The 25,994-nt window shown below is 36.6% G+C and overlaps 1 protein-coding gene across 1 annotated transcript; it reads right to left on the bottom strand.

Annotated features, from left to right (window-relative positions):
• Nucleotides 1-1,728: 1,728 nt before the first annotated feature.
• Nucleotides 1,729-2,049, bottom strand: LOC141696363 (uncharacterized). Its single transcript, XM_074500513.1, has one exon. It carries the CDS (start codon nucleotides 2,047-2,049, stop codon nucleotides 1,729-1,731), a length of 321 nt encoding a protein of 106 aa, XP_074356614.1.
• Nucleotides 2,050-25,994: the final 23,945 nt, after the last annotated feature.

Here is a 25,994-nt window from a genome sequence, read left to right as displayed (position 1 = left end):
GCGGCTTTCCAAGCTGCATGCCTAGCGGGAGAAGAACCACCAGCATAAGTCTGATTTGCTAGCTGGCCACCGGGAAAATGATCATAACTATAAACCAGACTCTTCTCATCAGCTTTTCCGCCATACCATTCTTGCATAACTGAGATCGTGGAGCTATCAATTGGGGGGCTCAGCATCTGCAACTGCTCCAACTCGGGCCAACGAACACCCACCAAAACATAAAGCTTCGTCATAATACAGGCATGAGGAATCACCCCCGATGTTCTGCTCTGCAGAAACTGCAGCATATTCTGATATATCACCTGGCTGAGATCCACATACTCCTCATTTAAGAACCCCTACAGTAAAATAGCACGATCAACAATAACATCATGCTGATGCGAAGAAGGCATAATATTCGCACACACAAAAGCATTCCATGCCCGAGCATACCTGTTTATGCATGCAGCCGAAAAATTGAGCGGCTCATTCGTGCTCCTCTTGCACTTCCACTGTGTTACCGGACCACACAACTCAGCCATAATATGATCAAGATCAAAATCCTCCCTTGACTTTTGGACCCAATCCTCCTGTGTCGACTTTCTCGCGGGTTGATTGATAACCCTACGAATAGCCGTACGTGCGTAATCCACCGTCAAACCACCTACCACAGAAAATCCATTCCTATCTGCCCTTGCATTAGCATAAAACTCCCAAACAATGCTTATGGGGACTGCGGCAGGAACCTCGTAGAAAGTCTGCCAACCCATCTCAGTAATCATCTCCAAGAGCTTTACATCCCTCGCCGTGGGTAAGATACCCCTCTCCTTCGCAATTGATTTGGACAACATGAGCATCCAGAGAAGAAAATATGTTTTCCGCTCCATCAGCACTCGAATCACTAGAGCTGCTACTCACCACGACTCTCGATCTTTTGGGTGCCATTAGAACAAAAGAGATTTTGTGTGTATGTAGTGTATAGGAGAAGCTAGAGTTTTGGAATTAGAATAGATATGATAGAGATGTATGTAGGATGTATGTATATAAAGAGTAGAGATGGGTTTGGGTTAGGATTGTTTAGGAATAGTAATTAGGGTAGAAAAAGGATTAAATTCAAATTGGGCTTGGGTTTTGGCTTTGGTTTGTTTTTTTTCTTCGGTTTTTATGTTTTTTTCTTTTTCTAGAACCTTCGCGCGACCGCCCCGCATCTCCGCGCGACAGTGCCATGTTTCTGTCCACCGCGCGCGGTCGCCCCGCTTCTGGCGTGGGCGCACCGTGCTACTGGAAAATCATAATTTTTTTGTTTTTTCATTTTTTTTCTTTTTCTTGACGAACCTACTATACAACAAACATGGGTTACCTCCAACGAATCGCTTGGTTTACGTCGCTAGCTTGACATGAATCTTCAAATCAAGTTGTTGATAGAACGGCGCTCACCACCTCGCAGTTCCCCGTATCTCCATAATAATACATCAATCTCTACCTATTCACCTTGAACGCTTGATCGGGATGCGTATCAAAAATCTCCACAGCTCCATGTGGAAACACAGTTTTGACCGTGAATGGCCCTGACCACCTCAACTTAAGTTTTCCCAAAAAAAGTCAGAGACGGGAGTTGTACAATAGAAACTTCTGATCAGGCATAAAAGACTTGCGCACTAATCTCCTATCATGCCATTTCTTGACATTCTCCTTGTACACTTTGTTATTCTCAAAAGCCTGTAGTCGAAACTCCTCAAATTCATTTAGTTAAAGCATTCTTTTCTCTCCAGCAGCTTCCATGTCAAGATTTAACTTCTTTAAAGTCCAATATGCTTTATGCTCTAACTCCGCAGGCAAATTACACGCCTTCCCATATACCAACTGGGAAGGAAACATACCAAAAGGAGCCTTGAATGTTGTTCTATATGCCCAAACAGCTTCATCTAGCTTCACAGACCAATATTTTCTTGATGGACTCACCACCTTCTTCAAGATACGTTTAATCTCCCGATTAGACACTACAGCTTGCCCATTAGTTTGAGGATGGTAGGCTATGGCAATACGATGATTCACGTGATACTTTTCCATCAATGCAGTGAACTTGCGATCCCTAGTTACTGATTATAACTCTTGGAGTGCCGAAATGTGTGAATATCTCCTTATGAAGGAAGTTAATCACCACCTTAGCATCATTGGTTGGTAAAGCTTTCACCTCAACCCATTTGGACACATAATTAACCGCCAACAGAATATACTGATTGTTGCAGGACGAGACAAATGGCCCCATGAAGTCGATTCCCCAAACATCGAAAATCTCAACTTCGAGCATCACATCAAGAGGCATCTCATCTCTCTTGGATATATTACCAACTCGTAAGCAGCAATCACATCTCAAAACAAAATGATGCGCATCCTTAAAAAAAGTAGGCCAGAAAAATCCTGCTTGAAGAATACGAGCAGCTGTCTTCTCTCCACCATAATGTCCACCATACACAGTAGAATGACAGTCTCGTAAGATTCCCTCAGTCTCACTATACTGAATACATCGTCGGATAATTTGATCTGCTCCCTATCTAAACAAGAACGGCTCATCCCATTGATACCACTTCACCTCATGTAGAAACTTCTTCCTTGAGCATAAGAGAGTTCTGGGGGAATAACATTACTCACAAGATAGTTCACAATATCTGCAAATCATGGTTCTTCTTCTAGCACCCCAAAAAGTTGCTCATCAGGAAAAGATTCATTGATCAACGTCTTGTCCTGTGAAGCCTCGCCTTGATCTTCCAAGCGTGATAGATGATCAGCTACCTGATTCTCTGTACCTTTCTGATCCTTGATTTCTAGCTCGAATTCCTGAAGTAAGAGAATCCATCAAATCAAGCGAGGTTTTGAATCTTTCTTCGACACCAGATATCGAATAGCAGCATGATCAGTGTAAACTGTCACCTTTGTCCCAAGCAAATAAGATCAAAAATTTTCAAAACCATAGACAATCGCCAGCAACTCCTTCTCTGTAGTAGTGTAATTCAGCTGAGCACCATTAAGGGTTTTACTAGCATAGTAAACCACATGGAAAAAGTTCTTCTTCCTCTGGCCAAGAACTGCTCCAACTGTATAGTCACTAGCATCACACATCATCTCAAAGGGCTCATTCCAATTAGGTGCAGTAATCACAGGTACTATAGTCAAACTCTTCTTCAAGCTCTCAAAAGCATCTAGACATTCTTTATTGAATTTTAAGGGAACATCCTTTTCCAGCAGATTACACAAAGGTTTAGGTATTTTGGAGAAATTTTTGATGAATCACTGATAAAAACCCGCATGATCAAGAAAACTGCGGACTCCTTTAACTAAGATTTGTGGAGGAAGATTTTCAATGACCCCACCTTGGACTTATCCACCTCAAGACCCTTGCTAGATACCTTGTTCCCAAGAATGATACCCTGTTGCACCATAAAGTGATATTTTTCCCAATTGAGAACCAGATTGGTCTCAACACACCTTTTCAGTTGTGGTGCCCTCCAAACCCGGGTCAGAAGTTTGGGGTCCAGACATACACACACCTTATTTATAACCTGCTTATAACAATAATAAAGATAATAATAATATGCAGTGACCCTACTTACCAACTACCACGGACCGCAACAGGTTAAAGTATGCACACAAGCCATACACACACACTTATATTACAAACGTCCAAATCTCAACTATTCAAACTTATAATTGAATATTAAACATTATTACAAACTTCATAAACTTAAACTATTCCAAAAGCTGTCAGCTAGCTTAACTCGATCAACTTGGACCCCTAGCTCTCGCACTGGATTGGGGATCCTCGCTACCAACAGGTTCCTTCTTAACTGTAAAAGAACATATACAACATCGCATAAATGAGCTAACTAGCTCAACAAGTCACATTGACAAGACTGAGAATAATGATCATCAAGTGAAAAGAGTTAAGGTATCAAGTGAACAATGAATAATGATTTAGAATTGGATATTATATTTTCATATTAAAAACCAAGGTTAGGCTGCTGATCAGTCATGCACTAACCCCAAGCAAGGCACACAGCTCTGCTCTAATTACTGGATCCAAGGTACACATTGGCCTAACTTGACCACCAATCTGGTATGACCACGAATCTGGTCCACAATTTTATAAAATAATCCAATTCTATCATGATAACAGAATAAACAATGTAAAGCAATAAACAGAATCATAAGCAACATTTGATGTCCAATAATGAGATGGTTCCAATTTTCACAAAGGAAGTATGGCTATCAATTGGTGAAAGAATGGATAACAAAAGAATCAAAGTTTCAGGGTTACAAGGATTTGATCTTTCAATGCATAAAGTACAATGGTTTGAGTACATAAGCAATCTTGGTTCAATGTTTGATATTTAGTTTGTGTGTATTTGTGTAGTAGTATCGTATCTCAGTGGTTTGTATTTGGGTAATCAACAATCAATGGTTTAGAAAGAATAAGGTTTACGGCTCAAAGATCAATAACTGGAATTAAGGTTTAGGGTTCAGTTCTTCAAAGCACTTGCAATATAAAACAAGATTATCAATTATCTACAAAATATCTCGAGAAGGTTCAGAATACTTGCCTGATATTAGCTTGCTATACTTCACTAACTTCCAATCACAATCTCCTATTCCTCGGCTATTTTTTTCCTTTTCCTACTCCTTGCCTCTTCTGCTCACATATCATAAGTATCTATTAATACTCAACTCATACGATTCTATTTGGTATACACTTCTATCTACCATTCGTTTTACCCAGATCCGACTAACAGATTAAAAGTTATGGTAAAAACAAATAAACACTAATCATATAGACCGACAGTCAAACAAACAAGTCACATATAACACATAACACGTCAAACAATCAATGAAATTTCATTTATAAGGAAGCCTCGGGTCATAAACAGTCTTTTGGGTATTTAATATGATTTTTAAAACATTTTTCGGAGTAAAAACGGGTCATTGGATAAATTTTAAAGCAATAAACAGGGTCCGGTTGGCCAAATCTGGCTTCAAAATAATTTTATAATAATTATCGAGCCTTGAAAACAATTTAAAATAATATTTTAGAGCTCGAAACTATTTTTCAGAATTTTTAAATCAATATTAAATAATTAAATCCAATTAAATAATTAATTAAAATCAATTAATAAATAATTAAACTAATTAATCAATTAATATTTAAATTAATTGATTAATTAATCAATTAATTATTAATTAAAATTAATTAACTATGTAATTTAGATTTATTTTTAAATTAAAAACAAATTTTGGAATTAAAATAAATGATATTTGATATTTTTGAAAATAAAAATCAATTTTGGAAATGAATTTATAAAAGAAATCTGATTTTTAAAAATTTTTGAAACAGAAATCCTATTTTTGAAAAATTCTGAAACTTCTAGGGACTAATTTGCAAAAACAGCATTTCAGAGTTTATTTAGGCAAAAATCAGATTAAAACCGGGTCAGGGACCGGGTCAAAAATCCAAGTTACCGGGTCGGGAAGAACACAGGATGAACCCAGATTCCGGCGACCCCTCCCCGATTCCGGTGACCTCAATTAGGGTCCAAATCAATTCCATTTGATTTATTCTTTCATGCAAAATAACTCTAATTGCTTCCAGAAATACAGTCAAACAACAATCCATTTTCAACAATTGCCTAGTCGAATTTTCGACCAAAAACTGGCCAGAAACGCGAAGAACTCCGGCGAGCTCGATTTACAGACTTTTGGGAATCGTCAGTTGCTATGCTATATACGAATCGGTTCCATATTCAACCAGGAACACATATCAATCATCAAATTCAACAGATAACCCCAGATACGGAAAACCCCAAATCGAATTGAAAACATTCAAACCAAGAAAACCCTAATTTAATAATTCGATAATCAAACCACAAATTGGACATGTTATAGAACTCCAAATTTGAAGTATAATATACCAAAATGATCAGCATCAAAATCTCTACAACATGCAAGCATCAAATCTTACAAACAATAGCTAGAACAAAAATTTATAATTTAATTATCAAGAAATTCGAATTAAAACCATTAAATACAAAATCACATGATGTTTCTGGATTGACATTGATGAAAGATTTGGATTCTAGATTTCAGTAGCTTCGTTTTGAGTATATGTATGCCAAAATCGGATATCGATAACGCCTCCAGATTTATGTTTGATTATGAAGAACGAAATATGAATATAGTATTTTCTCTGTTTTATAATGATTTACTGGTTTGCAAATGATTTTCGGTACAGAAATAATTACGGTAAAGGCTATTATACTTACGTAAAATTAGTATCTTGTTGGATCATTCCGTATATAAAATAGTCCGTTTATTTATAAAAACAGATCCAAACGGTACCGGTTTTCGGGATAATTATCCAAATCTGTACAATTTGTACTGCGGTCTTGGTCTCAGCGCCTGGTTACACGTATTATGAGGTGATAATTATAATAGTTTAATAAAAAGATCTCGTTTATCAAAAATACGAGTTTTATTGTTTTACCGAAATGAATTTTGTATCAAAAATATTGCATCGGGACCCGCACAGGACAAACCGTACGCCAGATCGAAAAAGTCGAAACATGGAAAATGCTCGGAATATTGCAATTAGGTTAGGAAGGAGTTCTCGGAAGAGTTTCGGGTTATAAAAACGTAAAAATGGGTAAGTCAGATGGTTCTCGATTATATAAAATAGTTTATAACTACTCGGAAAAAGAATTTATAAAATCCATAAATTTCCTATAAAATCATAAATCAACATAAAAATAAATAGGAAGATATGAAAATTGTCTATATTTTATTTTGGACATATAAAAATTAAAATACTCAATTTATATTATTTTTAAACATCAAACACATATACCACTTAACAAATAATTCATAGAATAAATACTGAACATACATAATATTTATTTATTAGCAAAAATAATTACACGATATATCCCAGATATTACATCAGTTCCAAACCAAGATTATGCAAGCATTCATCATAAGAAGTCCTGAACACGGAAAAATTATCCATGAACACCTCCACATTAGTGCCAATCATATCTGAGAAGATAGCCATCATGCATCTCTGAAAAGTGGCAGGCGCACCACAAAGTCCGAAAGAGACTCAACAAAAAGCAAAAGTGCCAAATGGACAAGTAAACGTGGTCTTCTCTTGATCTTCTGGAGTAATGCAAATCTGATTATATCTGGAATATCCATCCAGAAGACAATAGTACTCATGACCATCCAACATGTCAAGCATATGATCAATGAATGGAAGCGGGAAATGAATTTTCCTGGTGGCTTTATTCAGCTTTCGATAATCCATGCAAACTCTCCATCATTGTAACACCCCCAAATCCGGGGTCGGGGATCCGGGTTGTCACGAGTTCCATTTCCCTTAATAACACCCAATCTTAATAAACAATCAACTACTCTGTACTGTGACCCCACAACAAACACACACACCACAAGTTATAGTCTCAGAGATGAATATCCAAAAGTAACACAAGTCCTTATATTCCACAATTATAAACCGTTACACCTTAAAAAGGTTCTGAATAAATTTACATATTCCTTGCCACTATTACAATTCATATTATACATAAGTCTGGTTCAACAATAGTTGAAAACCTAGCCTATTGGTAGTTCCTACCTCAGCTACGGCGGCATCAACGCTTCCAGAAGACTGCGGAACATTTTCTAACCGCTTGCGAATCGGGAGCTTGGTCCTGTTCATCTTTTCTATCTGTTGTTGTGTGATGAAAGAAAAAAGCAAGGGTGAGCAGCAAGCCCACCAAAATAATATGTATAATGATTAACAATATATGAGCCTTCTCATAGTACTCATGAAAGTCTTGGTCAAAAGAAATGAACCAAGTTTGATATCTTAATGCGATGAAGTCGCAAAATATTCAGTATATATACATATATACTTTTCCAAAATCTTGGAAGTCCTCTTCCATGCATAATATACACAGAGTTCCAGTTTATAACTGTATAAAAATATCGTTGCAAGGTGATCTCATATATCTACCCTTGTCTCAACGTTTTTCTGAAAATCTTTGATATGCATAAGATAATCATTAACTAGATATAAGTTGAAAATATGAAGTTACAAGATACTCCAATATACTTATATCTTGTCCGAATACTACTTGAACTACCACCGTTCAAGTTATAATTAGTTTCAAAAGTTCATCACACTGATGAGACTACAAGATAAGACTTGAATAGATTCAATCTATGAAATATTTTGAAGGAAATGAAGTTATGATATACTTCATTAAGTCCCGATATATATACACCTATATATATACATACGTTTCCTGAAAACCTCTGTCATGTAAAGTATGAACAGAATTGCAATATCCAATAAATTTGGAAAGGAAAGAATTTTGGCATAAACCTGATATCTTGCTGATCAGGCAAAGATACCAATAAGTAACCTTTTCTACTAGTAGATGGACGAATTCCCCACTGGTCATCACCCTGGTCGCAATAGGACCTTATGCTGGACTTCCACTCAACCACTTATGCATTTAATGGATTCCCACTGAGCCACTTACACTATCATGGACGCCCACTGAGCCCATGTTGCTTATGCCGACTCAAATAGATGGACTTACTTCCCGAACGTTGGGTAAGTAATCAATTCATTTACCAAAACCGCAACCTTGTTGCGAATATAAAATACACCACAGAGCCGGATCCCTCAGGTTTTGAGCGAGTATTTAAATCCCCTTTAAAAGGAAGATCTTAAATATAAAAATGAGTTTTGGGATCCGCTCTAACTTTTAAATAAACATTTTGAAGACTCGAAAACACTTTAAAGAGTGTTTGGAGTAATGCTGATTTAATGAAGTAAATTAGTCCCAATATTTTTAGAAAATGTCTGAATATTATTATTTAAATAATATTCCCATAAAGAATAATCTTTATACAAATAATTGAAGTAGAAGTTGTAAGACTTATACTTGAAATGAGTATTAAATAACCAAAGATATACTTATACGAAAGTACTATCTTTATTTGAATAATCGAAAATAAGTTTGATTATCGAAACATTATTCTTTAATAAAATAAAGAATATTATTAAATAATAAGCGGAGTCATAATACCTCGAATGAATATTATAAATAATATTCATTAAATACAATAAAGGAGTCAATACATCCTCAAATGACTATCCAATTAATAATCATTAAATAATATAAACTGAGTCATAAGCCCTCGAATGAATATTCGAAATAATATTTAATAATAAAATAAAGGAGTCATAAGTCCTCGGATGAATATTCGAAATAATATTCAATAATAAAATAAAGTTAAAGTTATCGAATAAACCTTATTCGATTAATAGTTTTGAAAAATATAACCATATATATATAAAAATATATATATTATACTCAGGAACATCGACTCCCGGTTTAGAAATATGTTCACCTTTTGATCCCCTATACTAAGGGTAAATTCAAATATATTATACTCAGGAACATCGACTCCCGGTTTAGAAATATGTTCACCTTTTGATCCCCTATACTAAGGGTAAATTCAAATACCGCTTATCTCTAGCATAGGTATTATGCAACTGTAAGCATTTTAACCAACAGATATATAATCCAAGAATATGAAACAGGCATGCATACATACCATATCACATGCTACAATATATCGCAAGAATTTGCTAATAACAAATATGCATTTATCGCAAGATCATGCATATACACATATACATCACAACTAGTGCTGGCCAGTTGGGCGGTCCGTGCGGGCCGGGCCGGGTTAAACACGGGTTGAGCTCGCGAAGCATGAACACTGAACCGACACATAGAATTTACGAACCGGGCCGGGCCGGGCTCGAATAAAGAAAATAAGACTCGTAACCGGCACTAAACTTCGCAAGCTCGCGTGCTTGTGCGAGTCGTGCGGGCCGAATTTGGCGGTTTATACACTTGTAAATTTGCATCATACAAAATTACACAGAAAGTTTTATTCTGGTGCACAAAACAAAAGATATCATGGTTGCTTTTTATGTTTTTTTAGGATATTAAATATTTTTCCAAGTTAAACTAGTTCTAAATTAAAGAAAGTGGGTTGTAATTTTTTCTCGGCAACTATTAATATCCAACCTTTAATCTCTATGCAATAATACAAGACAAACACCACAATATACAAAATTTATTTACTAGAAAATGCCTAATATGGAGAACTAAAAACAAAAATATTCAAGACATAGATATTCCATCTATAAAGACTAAAGTGGAGAATAAAAGAAAAGACTCCATTAATATAACAATGAGTTAAACAAAGCAAGTAAGGAATGTTTCACTAAAACCGCGGGCTGGGCTGGGCGGGCCGACCGGGCGGGCTGTGCAGCTCGTGCGGCTCGTCGGTTCGAGCGGGTTTGTGCGGGCCGGGTCGGTTTCGGTTTTCTAATTCTGTATTCGTAACCGGCTCGCAGCTTTTAACGAATTGTGCGGGCTTGAACCGGCCCAGTTTGGCCCGAATAATTCCGGGTTTCCGTATGAGCCGGTCCCGAACGGACGGTTCAAACCCGCACAATTGGCCGGCTCTAATCACAACAACAGTATAACGGGTAGAAAACTTGCCTGAGCGACTGGGGGTTACGAATGGCTCGGGACGAGTCTGGTAACCTATAAGCAACAAGTAAGTTGGAATTAAACCAAAGTCACTTGTAAATCTATACTCTAACCAACTCAAACACTAACGCTCGTTTTGCACTTACTGATTCTCTTAAGTCACTCGAGTACCCTCGGCTCCACCAGTTTTAATAATTTAACCATTACGAGTTTTAAGGCGATTCCTTCGCGAGTGTCTTACCAACTGCCTATTACACCTTACATAAATGTTTCATACTTCAATTAGTCCTTTAAGGTCTTTAACCTATGTTTCAAAGTAAGGCGAGGGGTAAGGGTTCGTTCGCGAAACGTCGTTAATTAAAACGGCCGTTTCTCCTAAACCGTTCATCGGAATCCAATGAACCACATATCAAAACGAAGCTCGTAACATGAACTATCTAAACAAGGCAATGGTCAAAACCTAGCAGTGAGTTCAAGGGTTCTGATGTTAAGAACAAAAACAGTCTACGGTAAATCGGGCATTACGACGGCTATGTTTACGCGATTACCCAATTTTAAACCACTCCAAATCATCTCACAATCAACCCACAATCACAACCAATCAAAACTCCATCCATACTTTATCATAACAGCCCCAACAACTCAACATTAACAATTTATACTATTCTTTATCATGAATTTAAACTACACTTAAGTTCATTAATCAACAAACAAGATTTACAACTCCAAAAACATCCCAAAACCAACTAATCTCTACATACACAACCATCAAGCCTCTCATGAACTAGAATACTCATATTATGCTCTTAACATTCAATAACAAAGCTTGGTTAAGAGATTATACCTTCCTTGAAGCTTCTTAACACAACACAAGAGCTTTGAATGCCTAAAGAACCTTGATCCTTGCTTGTATAACCTTAAACTTTCATAAAAATTCAAGAAAACTAAAGTTATTTCTTGAAGGTTACTATTCACCATCTTCTTCCTTGATTTATTGGAAGAGATTGTGAAGGAATTAGGAGCTTAAACTTATAGGATATCCATATCTATGTACAAGGAACCTTAGATAATTACCTTGTGATTTGACAATGCTTGGAACTTGATTTTTGGAAATTTCTTCTTTGAAAAAGAAGAAAAGCCGAGAGCAAGCTTGGAAGAAAGAGAGATTTTTGTGTTTTTGCTTTGATTTGATTCTTTGGTTGGTTGTTTTTGATTTGTTTTTGGGTAATTACCTTTCTAACCTTGACTTTGTGTGGTTATAAACCAACCACATCTCCTTCCTCCCTATGTCTTATGTCATCATGTGATGTCATCCTCCCCTCTTTGTCCTCTTCTCATTGGTTGGATGACATCATCCCCTCTAATCTCTTTGATTAACTTTCTAATTTTTTGCCTAACGACCGCTGATCTGTTATACGGTTCACTTAACTTTCGTTTTCGTTTATCATTTGAGGGATCATACCCGGGATCTTATTACTTGGGTTTCCTTAACCTTTCTCAATACAATATAATCCTTTTATGATCCTCTCTTATAATCCTTTAATTTAAATCCTTTTTATCCTGTTACCTTATACTTAATTCTTTCCGTATCTAGTGGATTTCCGGGAAAAATCAAAGTGTTCGGAATTGGATTCTGACGATCTTTACACACACTTATATACCATATAGAGTACTAATAAAATCTTAGAATATCCATAACAGAACCCCTACATAGTGTGGCATGAAAAGTTTTCTCATTCAGCTAAAACACTATTCATAAGGGTTACAAAAAGTTCAAAATTTTGGGGTTATTACAGTCTCCCCTCCTTAAAAGGATTCCGTCCCGGAATCAGATAGAAAATGAATAGGGATACTCTCTTAGCATTACACTTTCTAACTCTCAAGTAATTTTCCCACATTGTGGTTCTACCATCAAACTCTGACTAGTTTGATAACCCTTCTCCTAAGCACTTGTCCCTTTTCAATCTATAACCCTTCCTGGTTGCTCCATATAGATTACGTCGGGTTGCATGTCTATGCGCTCATATGCCCCTATTTATCTAGCATCCGAATTACACTTCCTTAACATTGATACGTGGAACACGTTATGAACTTGTTACAGGTTCGGGGGTAGGGCTAGCTCGTATGCTAACTTCCCAATATGTTTTAGTATATCCAAGGGTCCAACAATTCGTGGACTTAAACTTTCCTTTCTTTCCAACCCTCATCAATCCTTTCCAAGGGATACCTATAACATCACTAGGTCCCCTATTTCATACTCTTTGTCCTTTCGAGTCAAATCAACATACCTCTTATGTCCATCTTGGGTTACTACCAGCCGTCCTCTGATGAGATCTATTATATCCCTGGTCCTTTGGACTACTGCGGGTCCGAGCATCTTGCGCTCTACAACTTCATCCTAACATAAGGGAGATCGACATTGTCTTCCCTCAAGGATCTCATAAGGTGATATCTCAATACTGACATATGATCTATTGTCGTAAGAAAACTCAATCCGTGTTAATTGATCATTCCAAATTCTTCCAAGTCTATTGCACAGACTCTTATTATAGCTTTTAGCATTAGAGCTTTTGCTTCTCAATACCCATTCTTTTCCAGTTCGTAATCGCTACTACCTTCCGTTCCTAATATTATACTGGTTATACTTTTGCTCGTTAGCGTTCTATAACCTTTTAATAACCTCGTCAACCTTAGTATCACGAATGTGTTTCCATTCTGCATACCACCACAACTTTACTACTCCTTTTTCAGCTGCTTCTATCTTCGAAAGCTTAGTCCTTCATATAGAAGTAAAAGAATTTATTAAGAGATCACTATGATCATGAACACTTGTTACATTGCATAGTTAGTACAGAAGGTGGCCAGCCTTTAGTACTTGACAAGCAATTAAACAATAGATGGTATCCTACTAGGCTTCTATCACACAGATAGATAGTCATTCGGCAATACCTCCCCTTCTGGAAGGGTTGTTCTTCTCAGCTTACATGAAATGAAAAGAAGAGAAAAGAACGAACTGAAGAGAATTGTGTATTCGTAAAAATTTTATTGCCATAAAATATCTGGCTTGGAATCTACCTCTGAACTATAGAGGTCTGTCATAGGAGAACAAAACATATATATTTATATCAACATCAAGTGTTATAACATCGTATTTCACATGCCTAAATATTTTCGCTATGCCGTCCATCATTCTATGGACCCAGGCTCTTCCTCGAGCTTATACACAATCACCTTTGAAACTCCCTCGATATCGAAAATCGAATCTGGGATCTCATTCTAGACATCATCGTTACTAGAATTCTATGCTTGCACCGCAACCTTCCTCATATAGTAATACGACTCTCTTTCATAAGAGGGAATAAATATTCAATAGGTAGATACTCTACTTAATTAGTCTATCAATGATAACTTATACACTACCACGACCCGATTAGTGGTACCCAATCTCAACATCCATTCCAATACAACTCTCACGGTTGTAACCAGCTCATTACTCGCAGAATCATTGCTGCATTACTATGGTCCACTACTGACCTACTGTCGTCATTCACGTTCCATGAAATCTTAATATCTAACCATACGGAGTCCATACATGTCGTATCAAATCCTTCTAAGGAGGTAACATAATCACCATTCATGATTCATGAAGAACACTCCTGATTCTGACATACATACATGACATGAAGCAGATAAAATTGTAGAAGAGTTTCGCTCAAAGCAACGATAGCAGGTTAATACCATTCTTAATCATATGCCTTCAATAGAAGACTTAACTCAAAGGTTTGTTTGGTCCTTTTTGGAATATGGTCCTGGCTTATTCTCAAGATAGTACCTTCTAAGATAGATAGCCCGCTCATGGAGATTACACAAATTAAACCTTTACCAAACTACTATTACGGTTGGGTATTGCACAGTCATCAGAAGGAATGTCAATCTTCCAAACCATAATACAACCTTCACATCTTTAACCATCATCACTGTATTCCTTTGACCTATAATTATCCTCTTACCTTTAAAGTGTCGGCCACCTCTTTGGCCTTTCCTGATAGTAAAATTTCCTTACAGTCAATGTCATTTTAACCACCTCCAAATAAATTTTCTACCTCATTTCAATCACTGCTTATGTGAAAATGCTTTTCCTTAAAATCTGATGAGTAAAAAAAAATCACCATTTTTCCATAAGTTATTGCCTCAATCTTTAGAGGTTAATCACTGTCACGACTGACTCTCAATCATACTTAGAACATCTTTAATCTTAGGTCCTAATTACCTGGAACAAATTCGACCTTTACTGGTTCGATCCATACTTTCTCGTGGTTTAACACGTGCCCCACTTGGCATCATTATAATTACGTCATATTTCCTTTATCAACATTTTTATTCTTGAGAATTTTGAATATTACCTTTCTCCTTGTAAAACCTCTAAGGTTATCCTCGAATCGTTCCTCCTGTATTCCCTAGATACAGGGCATATCAAGATACCATTTATTAATACCAGAATCATTGTCTATATACTTTTGAAAAATTTCTCCACTGATTCTTAAAGGTTGTTATTACCTTAATCCTTTCCAATTCATACTGTCAAACTCATACTATCCCTATTAAGGGTGAAATGCCAACCTTTATGCATTCCCCTGGGATTCATATTAAGTTACCGATGTTCTATCCTTAATTCCACCTTTAGAAAAAGTACATCATCCTTCCATGGATAAATCAAGTCATATATCCCTGATGAGGGTGTCTTATTCGATCATTCCTACCTCGATAGTATATGCCTAATTTTACAATAACATCTGTATTCCAAATGAGGTCAATCAATATGGCCTCCAAAAGATAACAACGGTTATCCGCTTGTCTTGCCTAATTTGATAACGATAACAAGGATGTTCTGGAAGATATTGGTCGTGTTCAACGTGAACCTCTTCTTAATAATTCCTTATTTACTTTTGTTGTTTACCTCAACAGTCACCTCAATGTTGGGATATCTTTCATACCTGGCGTCTCCCTTTCTGGGTATCAAGCCACCGGTCTTACACTTCACATTCTTGAAGGTCACTTCCTTCATCCAAATTTCCTAATTTCTTACTTCCTTGTCTCCTCTGTCTATCCGCGAATCATTATTTATCCTTCGAACTATTTCAAGGTTTCCTCGAATCCTCCCAATTTACAGGGGATAAAATATATGTATCTCTTGTTCCTTCAATCATCAACTTTAACTCATGGTGAATCACCCTCATCCTGACGATTACATACTTTTCTATTTCTATTGCTACGAGTCTTTAGGGTTTCCTCATACCCAACTCCCTTATCATTCCTCAAACTCTATTGCCTTTATATTCCTTTCCACTTCAGTTTCTTTTTATTTTCCTTTCTCTTATCATTAATTCATGAACCCACTAATCATTCACTTCAAGCATCACATCGTTCTGGGATTCTTGTCATCAGAACGAATCTTGACAACTTTTACAACTTAGCTTCATATTTCATCATACTCGTCCGCCTTTGTTCTGACTCTAAAGCTTTTACACTATCTCCATAACCTTGGGAATTACTTTCCCGAAAACAATTGACTGAACTTTAATCAGTTTATTCTAACCTCTGGCTCCGTGCCTTTCTTGGTCTTTCACCAGCGGGTGGCCTCTCTCTTAGGAGGGTAAGTGACAAAACAGTCTTTTGTGATTCGTCCATCATTTAGAATCTCAAATGATTCCTATATTTCCTTTAGCGAGGTTCTTGCCTCGACTGGTTCAGCTTGTTCCTTGGAACTCTAAGGGCTTAGCGACTTAAAGGCCCTGAAAGAATTTCTCACCGCATTGTTTCCTCAAGGTGGTGGTTGGGGATAGTAGTCTAAGTTCTTTTTAGACAGGTCCATGAATTGCCGTATAGGAGTACCGTCTCGGGTCTCCCTTCCTTACTCGTCTTTCTGTTTCCTTAGAATGAAATGTTTCATCCTTCTCCCATACTTGGGGTTATCTTATATGTTAAAATCCTCATTTTCCACTTCATTATGTTATGGGTTCCTTCTATCTTGATGGCGTCCTCCCTGACTATCACATTCAGGGTTTGCCCTAAATCTTATTCCTCAAACTAGCTTTCATCTAAGATCTCATCTTTAAGCTCTTGAACATTTGGAACCCAAATTCTGTAGGAATACCTCATTATTCCCTTATCATCTTTCTCGGTATTAATCTTTTATTGAATTGTTAGCTCTCTGCCTTCATTCATCACTTTTTTCTGGCACAATATGTTCTCTTCCGATAATTCGGACTGTATTGCAATCTCAAACATCTTTTTGGTACCGGCTCCGGTTACCTTCACTTCTATTTCCATTTTCTCAAAATCTCTTATAAACTCTCTCAAAGACATGATCATCTTGAGTCTCTCCTTTTTACTAAGGGCATCAGCCACCACATGGGCTTTCCCCGAATGACAGAATCTCCCAATCATAATTCTTGATTAGCTCTAACCGCCTCCTCGGGCGTATGTTGAGCTCTTTCTACGTAAAAATGTACTAGAGCTCCTATGGTTTGTGAATCTCGCACTTCTCTCCATACAAGTAGTGCCTCAAATCTTTAGGGCAAAACTATTTCCATGAGCCCAAGCTCATGGGTGGGGATATCGAATTTTAAATTCCCTTAATTGTCTTGACGCGTACGCGATTACCTTGTTGTCTGTATAAGAAGCACCCTAATTCCTTATGCGAAGCGTCAATACAAATCACAAAATCTCCTTTTTCCATCCGACAATGCCAACATAGGGGCCGTCACCAACCTTTGCTTCAGTTGTTAAAAGCTTTTCTCGTATTTCTCTGCCCATTCAAACTTCTCAGTCTTACGAGTAAGCCGCGTTAAAGGGGCTACTATCTTTACAAACTTGAACGAACCTCCGGTACTGACCGGCCAATCCTACCTCTGGTAGTTTCCCTAACCATGGTCATCAATTCCTCAATGGTCCTTTATTCATTCTTGTTAGGATCTTCCACGAGATCCTCCTCAGCAACAATCCCATTTAGGATAACATCCTCAACCATTACATCCTCAATATGAACATTATCCGGTCCTGCGTTAGGATGCTCTATCGGATCCACAATCCGATCTCCAATTAGTAATAAAACATCATCATGCTGTCACTTCTCAATCTCAGGGTTCGGAGTCCCGCTACCATATACGATAACGAACTACGCTACTATCACGATATTTATAAGGGTTCCCATAAGGGTTTTAACTGTCAGTACTACGTTAGGTAGTCCGACTATGAACTTGGCAAGAGTTCTTATTATCTTAGTGAACTTATTATCTTAACGTCACATCATCTCTGAGGTTTATAACGCTTAGCTCTGATACCATTTCTGTAACACCCCCAAATCCGGGGTCGGCGATCCGGGTTGTCACGAGTTCCATTTCCCTTAATAACACCCAATCTTAATAAACAATCAACTACTCTGTACTGTGACCCCACAACAAACACACACACCACAAGTTATAGTCTCAGAGATGAATATCCAAAAGTAACACAAGTCCTTATATTCCACAATTATAAACCGTTACACCTTAAAAAGGTTCTGAATAAATTTACATATTCCTTGCCATTATTACAATTCATATTATACATAAGTCTGGTTCAACAATAGTTGAAAACCTAGCCTATTGGTAGTTCCTACCTCAGCTACGGCGGCATCAACGCTTCCAGAAGACTGCGAAACGTTTTCTAACCGCTTGCGAATCGGGAGCTTGGTCCTGTTCATCTTTTCTATCTGTTGTTGTGTGATGAAAGAAGAAAGCAAGGGTGAGCAACAAGCCCGCCAAAATAATATGTATAATGATTAACAATATATGAGCCTTCTCATAGTACTCATGAAAGTCTTGGTCAAAAGAAATGAACCAAGTTTGATATCTTAATGCGATGAAGTCGCAAAATATTCAGTATATATACATATATACTTTTCCAAAATCTTGGAAGTCCTCTTCCATGCATAATATACACAGAGTTCCAGTTTATAACTGTATAAAAATATCGTTGCAAGGTGATCTCATATATCTACCCTTGTCTCAACGTTTTTCTGAAAATCTTTGATATGCATAAGATAATCATTAACTAGATATAAGTTGAAAATATGAAGTTACAAGATACTCCAATATACTTATATCTTGTCCGAATACTACTTGAACTACCACCGTTCAAGTTATAATTAGTTTCAAAAGTTCATCACACTGATGAGACTACAAGATAAGACTTGAATAGATTCAATCTATGAAATATTTTGAAGGAAATGAAGTTATGATATACTTCATTAAGTCCCGATATATATATACACCTATATATATACATACGTTTCCTGAAAACCTCTGTCATGTAAAGTATGAACAGAATTGCAATATCCAATAAATTTGGAAAGGAAAGAATTTTGGCATAAACCTGATATCTTGCTGATCAGGCAAAGATACCAATAAGTAACCTTTTCTACTAGTAGATGGAGGAATTCCCCACTAGTCATCACCCTGATCGCAATAGGACCTTATACTGGACTGCCACTCAGCTACTTATGCATTTGATGGACTCCCACTGAGCCACTTACACTATCATGGACGCCCACTGAGCCCATGTTGCTTATGCCGACTCAAATAGATGGACTTACTTCCCGAACGTTGGGTAAGTAATCAATTCATTTACCAAAACCGCAACCTTGTTGCGAATATAAAATACACCACAGAGCCGGATCCCTCAGGTTTTGAGCGAGTATTTAAATCCCCTTTAAAAGGAAGATCTTAAATATAAAAATGAGTTTTAGGATCCGCTCTAACTTTTAAAAAAACATTTTGAAGACTCGAAAACACTTTAAAGAGTGTTTGGAGTAATGCTGATTTAATGAAGTAAATCAGTCCCAATATTTTTAGAAAATGTCTGAATATTATTATTTAAATAATATTCCCATAAAGAATAATCTTTATACAAATAATTGAAGTAGAAGTTGTAAGACTTATATTTGAAATGAGTATTAAATAACCAAAGATATACTTATACGAAAGTACTATCTTTATTTGAATAATCGAAAATAAGTTTGATTATCGAAACATTATTCTTTAATAAAATAAAGAATATTATTAAATAATAAGCGGAGTCATAATACCTCGAATGAATATTATAAATAATATTCATTGAATACAATAAAGGAGTCAATACATCCTCAAATGACTATCCAATTAATAATCATTAAATAATATAAACTGAGTCATAAGCCCTCGAATGAATATTCAAAATAATATTCAATAATAAAATAAATGAGTCATAAGTCCTCGGATGAATATTCGAAATAATATTCAATAATAAAATAAAGTTAAAGTTATCGAATAAACCTTATTCGATTAATAGTTTTGAAAACTATAACCATATATATATAAAAATATATATATTATACTCGGGAACATCGACTCCCGGTTTAGAAATATGTTCACCTTTTGATCCCCTATACTAAGGGTAAATTCAAATACCGCTTATCTCTAGCATAGGTATTATGCAACTGTAAGCATTTTAACCAACAGATATATAATCCAAGAATATGAAACAGGCATGCATATATACCATATCACATGCTACAATATATCGCAAGAATTTGCTAATAACAAATATGCATTTATCGCAAGATCATGCATATACACATATACATCACAACAACAGTATAACGGGTAGAAAACTTGCCTGAGCGACTGGGGGTTACGAATGGCTCGGGATGAGTCTGGTAACCTATAAGCAACAAGTAAGTTGGAATTAAACCAAAGTCACTTGTAAATCTATACTCTAACCAACTCAGACTCTAACGCTCGTTTTGCGTTTACTGATTCTCTTAAGTCACTCGAGTACCCTCGGCTCCACCAATTTTAATAATTTAACCATTATGAGTTTTAAGGCGATTCCTTCGCGAGTGTCTTACCAACTGCCTATTACACCTTACATAAATGTTTCATACTTCAATTAGTCCTTTAAGGTCTTTAACCTATGTTTTAAAGTAAGGCGAGGGGTAAGGGTTCGTTCGCGAAACGTCGTTACTTAAAACGGCCGTTTCTCCTAAACCGTTCATCGGAATCCAACGAACCACATATCAAAACGAAGCTCGTAACATGAACTATCTAAAAATGGCAAAGGTCAAAACCTAGCAGTGAGTTCAAGGGTTCTGATGTTAAGAACAAAAACAGTCTACGGTAAATCGGGCATTACGACGGCTATGTTTACGCAATTACCCAATTTTAAACCACTCCAAATCATCTCACAATCAACCCACAATCACAACCCAATCAAAACTCCATCCATACCTTATCATAACAGCCCCAACAACTCAACATTAACAATTTATACTATTCTTTATCATGAATTTAAACTACACTTAAGTTCATTAATCAACAACCAAGATTTATAACTCCAAAAACATCCCAAAACCAACTAATCTCTACATACACAACCATCAAGCCTCTCATGAACTAGAATACTCATATTATGCTCTTAACATTCAATAACAAAGCTTGGTTAAGAGATTATACCTTCCTTGAAGCTTCTTAACACAGCACAAGAGCTTTGAATGCCTAAAGAACCTTGATCCTTGCTTGTATAACCTTAAACTTTCATAAAAATTCAAGAAAACTAAAGTTATTTCTTGAAGGTTACTATTCACCATCTTCTTCCTTGATTTATTGGAAGAGATTGTGAAGGAATTAGGAGCTTAAACTTATAGGATATCCATATCTATGTACAAGGAACCTTAGATAATTACCTTGTGATTTAACAATGCTTGGAACTTGATTTTTGGAAATTTCTTCTTTGAAAAAGAAGAAAAGCCGAGAGCAATCTTGGAAGAAAGAGAGATTTTTGTGTTTTTGCTTTGATTTGATTCTTTGGTTGGTTGTTTTTGATTTGTTTTTGGGTAATTACCTTTCTAACCTTGACTTTGTGTGGTTATAAACCAACCACATCTCCTTCCTCCCTATGTCATGCTTATGTCATCATGTGATGTCATCCTCCCCTCTTTGTCCTCTTCTCATTGGTTGGATGACATCATCCCCTCTAATCTCTTTGATTAACTTTCTAATTTTTTGCCTAATGACCGCTGATCTGTTATACGGTTCACTTAACTTTCGTTTTCGTTTATCGTTTGAGGGATCATACCCAGGATCTTATTACTTGGGTTTTCTTAACCCTTCTCAATACATTATAATCCTTTTATGATCCTCTCTTATAATCCTTTAATTTAAATCCTTTTTATCCTGTTACCTTATACTTAATTCTTTCCGTATCTAGTGGATTTCCGGGAAAAATCAAATTGTTCGGAATTGGATTCTGACGATCTTTACATACACTTATATACCATATAGAGTACTAATAAAATCTCAGAATATCCATAACAGAACCCCTACATAGTGTGGCATGAAAAGTTTTCTCATTCAGCTAAAACACTATTCATAAGGGTTACAAAAAGTTCAAAATTTTGGGGTTATTACAATCATGTGACTGTCCGAGTAGGGATGAGCTCATTATTCTTGTTAGCTACAACGGTAATGCCTCCTTTCTTATGCACACACTGTACCGGGATTACCCACGAACTGTCAATATAGGATAAATGATTCCTGCATCTAGCCATTTAAGAATTTCTTTTTTCACAACCTCCTTCATGATAGGATTTAGCTTCCTTTAGTTGTCAACAGTCGGCTTGCTGCCTTCCTCAACCAGCATTTTATACATGCGATAAGTAGGGATGATTCCCATGATGTCTGCTATAGTTTATCCAATTGGTGATTTAAACTCTCTCAGAATTCTCAAGAGCTTATCTTCATCACTTCGTGAATGGTCAGATGCAATAATAACATGCAAAGTAGATGCATCACCTAAAAATGCATACCTCAAGTGATCAGGAAGTGGTTTGAGCTGAAGTGTAGGAGCTTCTTCAATAGATGGCTTGATATGCTTTGGAGAATTTTTCAGCTCTTCCAATCCAAGAGACTCGAACGACAAGTCCAACTTCCTCTTCCATGGGAATGCATTCAAATACTGCATTTGCTTTTTCCCCTTCTTCATCTTCACTATCAAACTCCCCCGTTAAGGCTCTTTCTAAGGCGTTAGTCCTTAGCAAGTGATCAAGCTCCGAAGTCACTATGGAGTCGACCAACTCCACTTTAAAGCACTCCTCTTCATCAGTAGGGAATTTCATTGCATTGAAGACATTGAATGTGACATCCTGACCTTGAATTCTCATGTTAATTAACCCTTTTGCACATCGATAAGAGTTTGGCCCGTAGCTAAGAATGGTCTTCCCAAGATAATGAGAATCTTCTTATCCTCTTCAAATTCTAGAATGACGAAATCATCAGGGAAGATGAGTTTATCTACCTTAACCAATAAATCCTTTACTACTCCTCGCAGATAAGTGATGGACTGATCGGCCAATTGCAAAAACATGTTCACAGGTTTTGGATCAAGTAGACCAAGCTTCTTGAAAATGGACAAGGGCATCAGATTGATGCTAGCTCCCAAGTCACACAAACACTTGTGGAACGACAGATTGCCAATGGTGCAAGGTATCGTGAAGCTTCCTAGATCTTTAAGCTTAGGAGGTAGTTTCTGTTGCAGCACAACACTGCACTCTTCTGTTAGAGAAACGGTTTCCAACTCTTCAAGTTTTAGCTTCTGGGATAGAATACCCTTCATGAACTTAGTGTAGCTCGGCATCTGTTCTAGAGCTTCAGCAAAAGGTATATTAATGTGCAACTTCTTGAAAACCTCCAAAATTTGGCAAAATGCTTATCGAACTTCTACTTCTGAAGTCTTTTAGGATATGGCGGAGGTGGGTAGACCTGTTTATCCCCTGTATTACCCTCAGGAGGATTGCTTTCAACAGCTTTCTTCTTCGGTTCCACCTCGGCACCCTTTTGCACAACTTTTTTAGCTACAATCTCATTTTCTGGAATTGGCAAAGGTGCAGAACATGCATTCTGAACATAATCTTCATCTTCCTGAATTTGGGGGCTTGTGACCTTTCCAGACCTTAATGTGATTGCCTTCAACTGCTCTTTGATTTCCCTCTTGCCTGGATTAGCTTCTGTATCACTAGGAAGAGTTCCTGGTTTTCGGTTCAACAAAGCATTGGCAATTTTGCCCTATTTGATTCTCAAGAGTCTTGATAGAAACCGCTTGGCTTTTGCACATAAGCCTCAACTCCTCCAATTCAGATTTTTCATTAGTAGATTAACCTGCACTTCCATGCGGTTGTTGTTGAAGTTGGAGTTGTTGTCTTGGTGCTTTTGTTGAAAATCAGGAGGGTTGAATTGCTTTGCTCCAAACTGCTGATAGGGCTGTTGTACCGCATTTTGGTTGTTGCTCCAGCTGAAGTTAGGTTGGTTGCGGTTTTTAGGATGATAAGTGGCAGGAACTGGTTGTTGCGCCCTCAGAAAGTTGCTCACAAACTGAGCTAATTCACTAGATATAGCATACTGCTCCATTTCGTGTGCACCTGCACAAAGCTCACAAACACTTATGATCCGATTAACTCCATAATTAGCCAAAGAATCCACTTTCATCGTTAACGCCTTTAGTTGAGCAGCTGTAACACCCCCAGATCCGGGGTCGAGGATCCGGGTCATTACGGTATTTCTTTCCACAATATCACTTAACTTAATTAATAATAAATAACCCCATGTTGTGACCCCACACTAACGCACACCACAACCCGTTATAGTCTCGGAAATGAAATTGAAATAAGTACAAGTCCTTGAATCCACAATTTAAAAGTTATTACAACCCAAAATGGTTACTTGATAAGTTTACAGTTATTTGCCATTATCTGCCACCAGTTATAATTATAAAATATTTGGTTCCCAAAAGTAGAATGCCTGATCTACCAATAGATCTACCTCTGCAGCTATAGCAGCTATAACATCAACGGGAAGACGCGGGACGCTTTCCACGCGCTTGTGCTGGGTCTGCTTGAGTCTGGCCATCTTTCCTAACTGTTGTTGTGTGATGAAGAAATGAAACAAGAGTGAGCATTACAGCTCGCAAGATAATATATAGTGTAAACAATAATGCAAGTATCTTAATGGATAACTTACTGGAAACCTTTATCAAGTGTAAGATAATTACTTACTGGATATAAGCAAAAACAAGGGATGAAGTTACCAAATACTTCACTATACTTATATCATTTATAAAACCACATGAACTACCACTGTTCAATATATTATAGGTTTCAAAAGGTCATCCCATAGATGAGACCACAAGTTAAGACTTGAATAGATTCAATCTTTGATATATTATTGAATGAAATAAAGTTTCGAGATACTTTATTTAGTCCCGATATATATATCCATATATATATCTCTTATACATTTCCTGGAACCGTCTGTTATGTAAAGTATGAACAGAGTTTGTAATATCCAATGAATTTTGGAAAGGAAAAGAATTTTGACATAAACCCGATATCTTGCTGATCAGGCAAAGATACCAATAAGTAACCTTTTCTACTAGTAGATGGACGAATTCCCCACCGGTCATCACCCTGGTCGCAATAGGACCTTATGCTGGACTGCCACTCAGCCACTTACACATTTGATGGACTCCCACTGAGCCACTTACACTTTCATGGACGCCCACTGAGCCCATGTTGCTTATGCCGACTCAATAGATGGACTTACTTCCCGAACATTGGGTAAGTAATCAATTCATTTACCAAAACAACAACCTCTTTGCGAATATAAAATGCACCATACAGCCGGATCCCTCAGGTTTTGAGCGAGTATTTAAATCCCCTTTAAAAGGAAGATCTTAAATATACAAATGAGTTTTGGGATCCGCTCTAACTTTTAAAAATCATTTTTGAAGACTCGAAAACACTTTAAAGAGTGTTTGGAGTAATGCTGATTTAATAAAGTAAATCAGTCCCGATATATCAGAAAATATCTGAATATTATCATTTAAATAATATTCCCATAAGGATTATCCTTATAAAAATAATTGATGTAAAAGTTTTAAAACTTATACTTGAATTGAATAATAAATAACCAAAGATATACTTATACGAAAGTACTATCTTTATTTGAATAATCGAAAATAAGTTTGATTATCGAAACATTATTCTTTAATAAAATAAAGAATATTATTTAGTAAATAATCGGAGTCATAAGTCCTCAAATGAATATTCAAATAATATTCAATAAGTAGAACAAACAGAGTCATAAGTCCTCAAATGAATATTCAAATAATATTCATTAAATAGAATGAACAGAGTCATAAGTCCTCGAATGAATATTTAAATAATATTCATTATTTAAAATAAAGTTATCGAATAAACCTTATTCGATTAATAGTTTTGAAAACTATATCAATATATATATATATATATAATATACTCGGGAA

The sequence above is a fragment of the Apium graveolens genome, chromosome 2 (genome assembly GCF_009905375.1).
Source record: "Apium graveolens cultivar Ventura chromosome 2, ASM990537v1, whole genome shotgun sequence".
Lineage (NCBI taxonomy): Eukaryota > Viridiplantae > Streptophyta > Magnoliopsida > Apiales > Apiaceae > Apium > Apium graveolens.
Note: the sequence above shows the minus strand (reverse complement) of the source record. Positions and strands in the feature narration are given on the sequence as shown.

Excerpts from the sequence above, each read along its gene's own strand:
- LOC141696363 (XM_074500513.1), bottom strand. The coding sequence starts at position 2,049 with ATGGAAAAGTATCACGTGAATCATCGTATTGCCATAGCCTACCATCCT.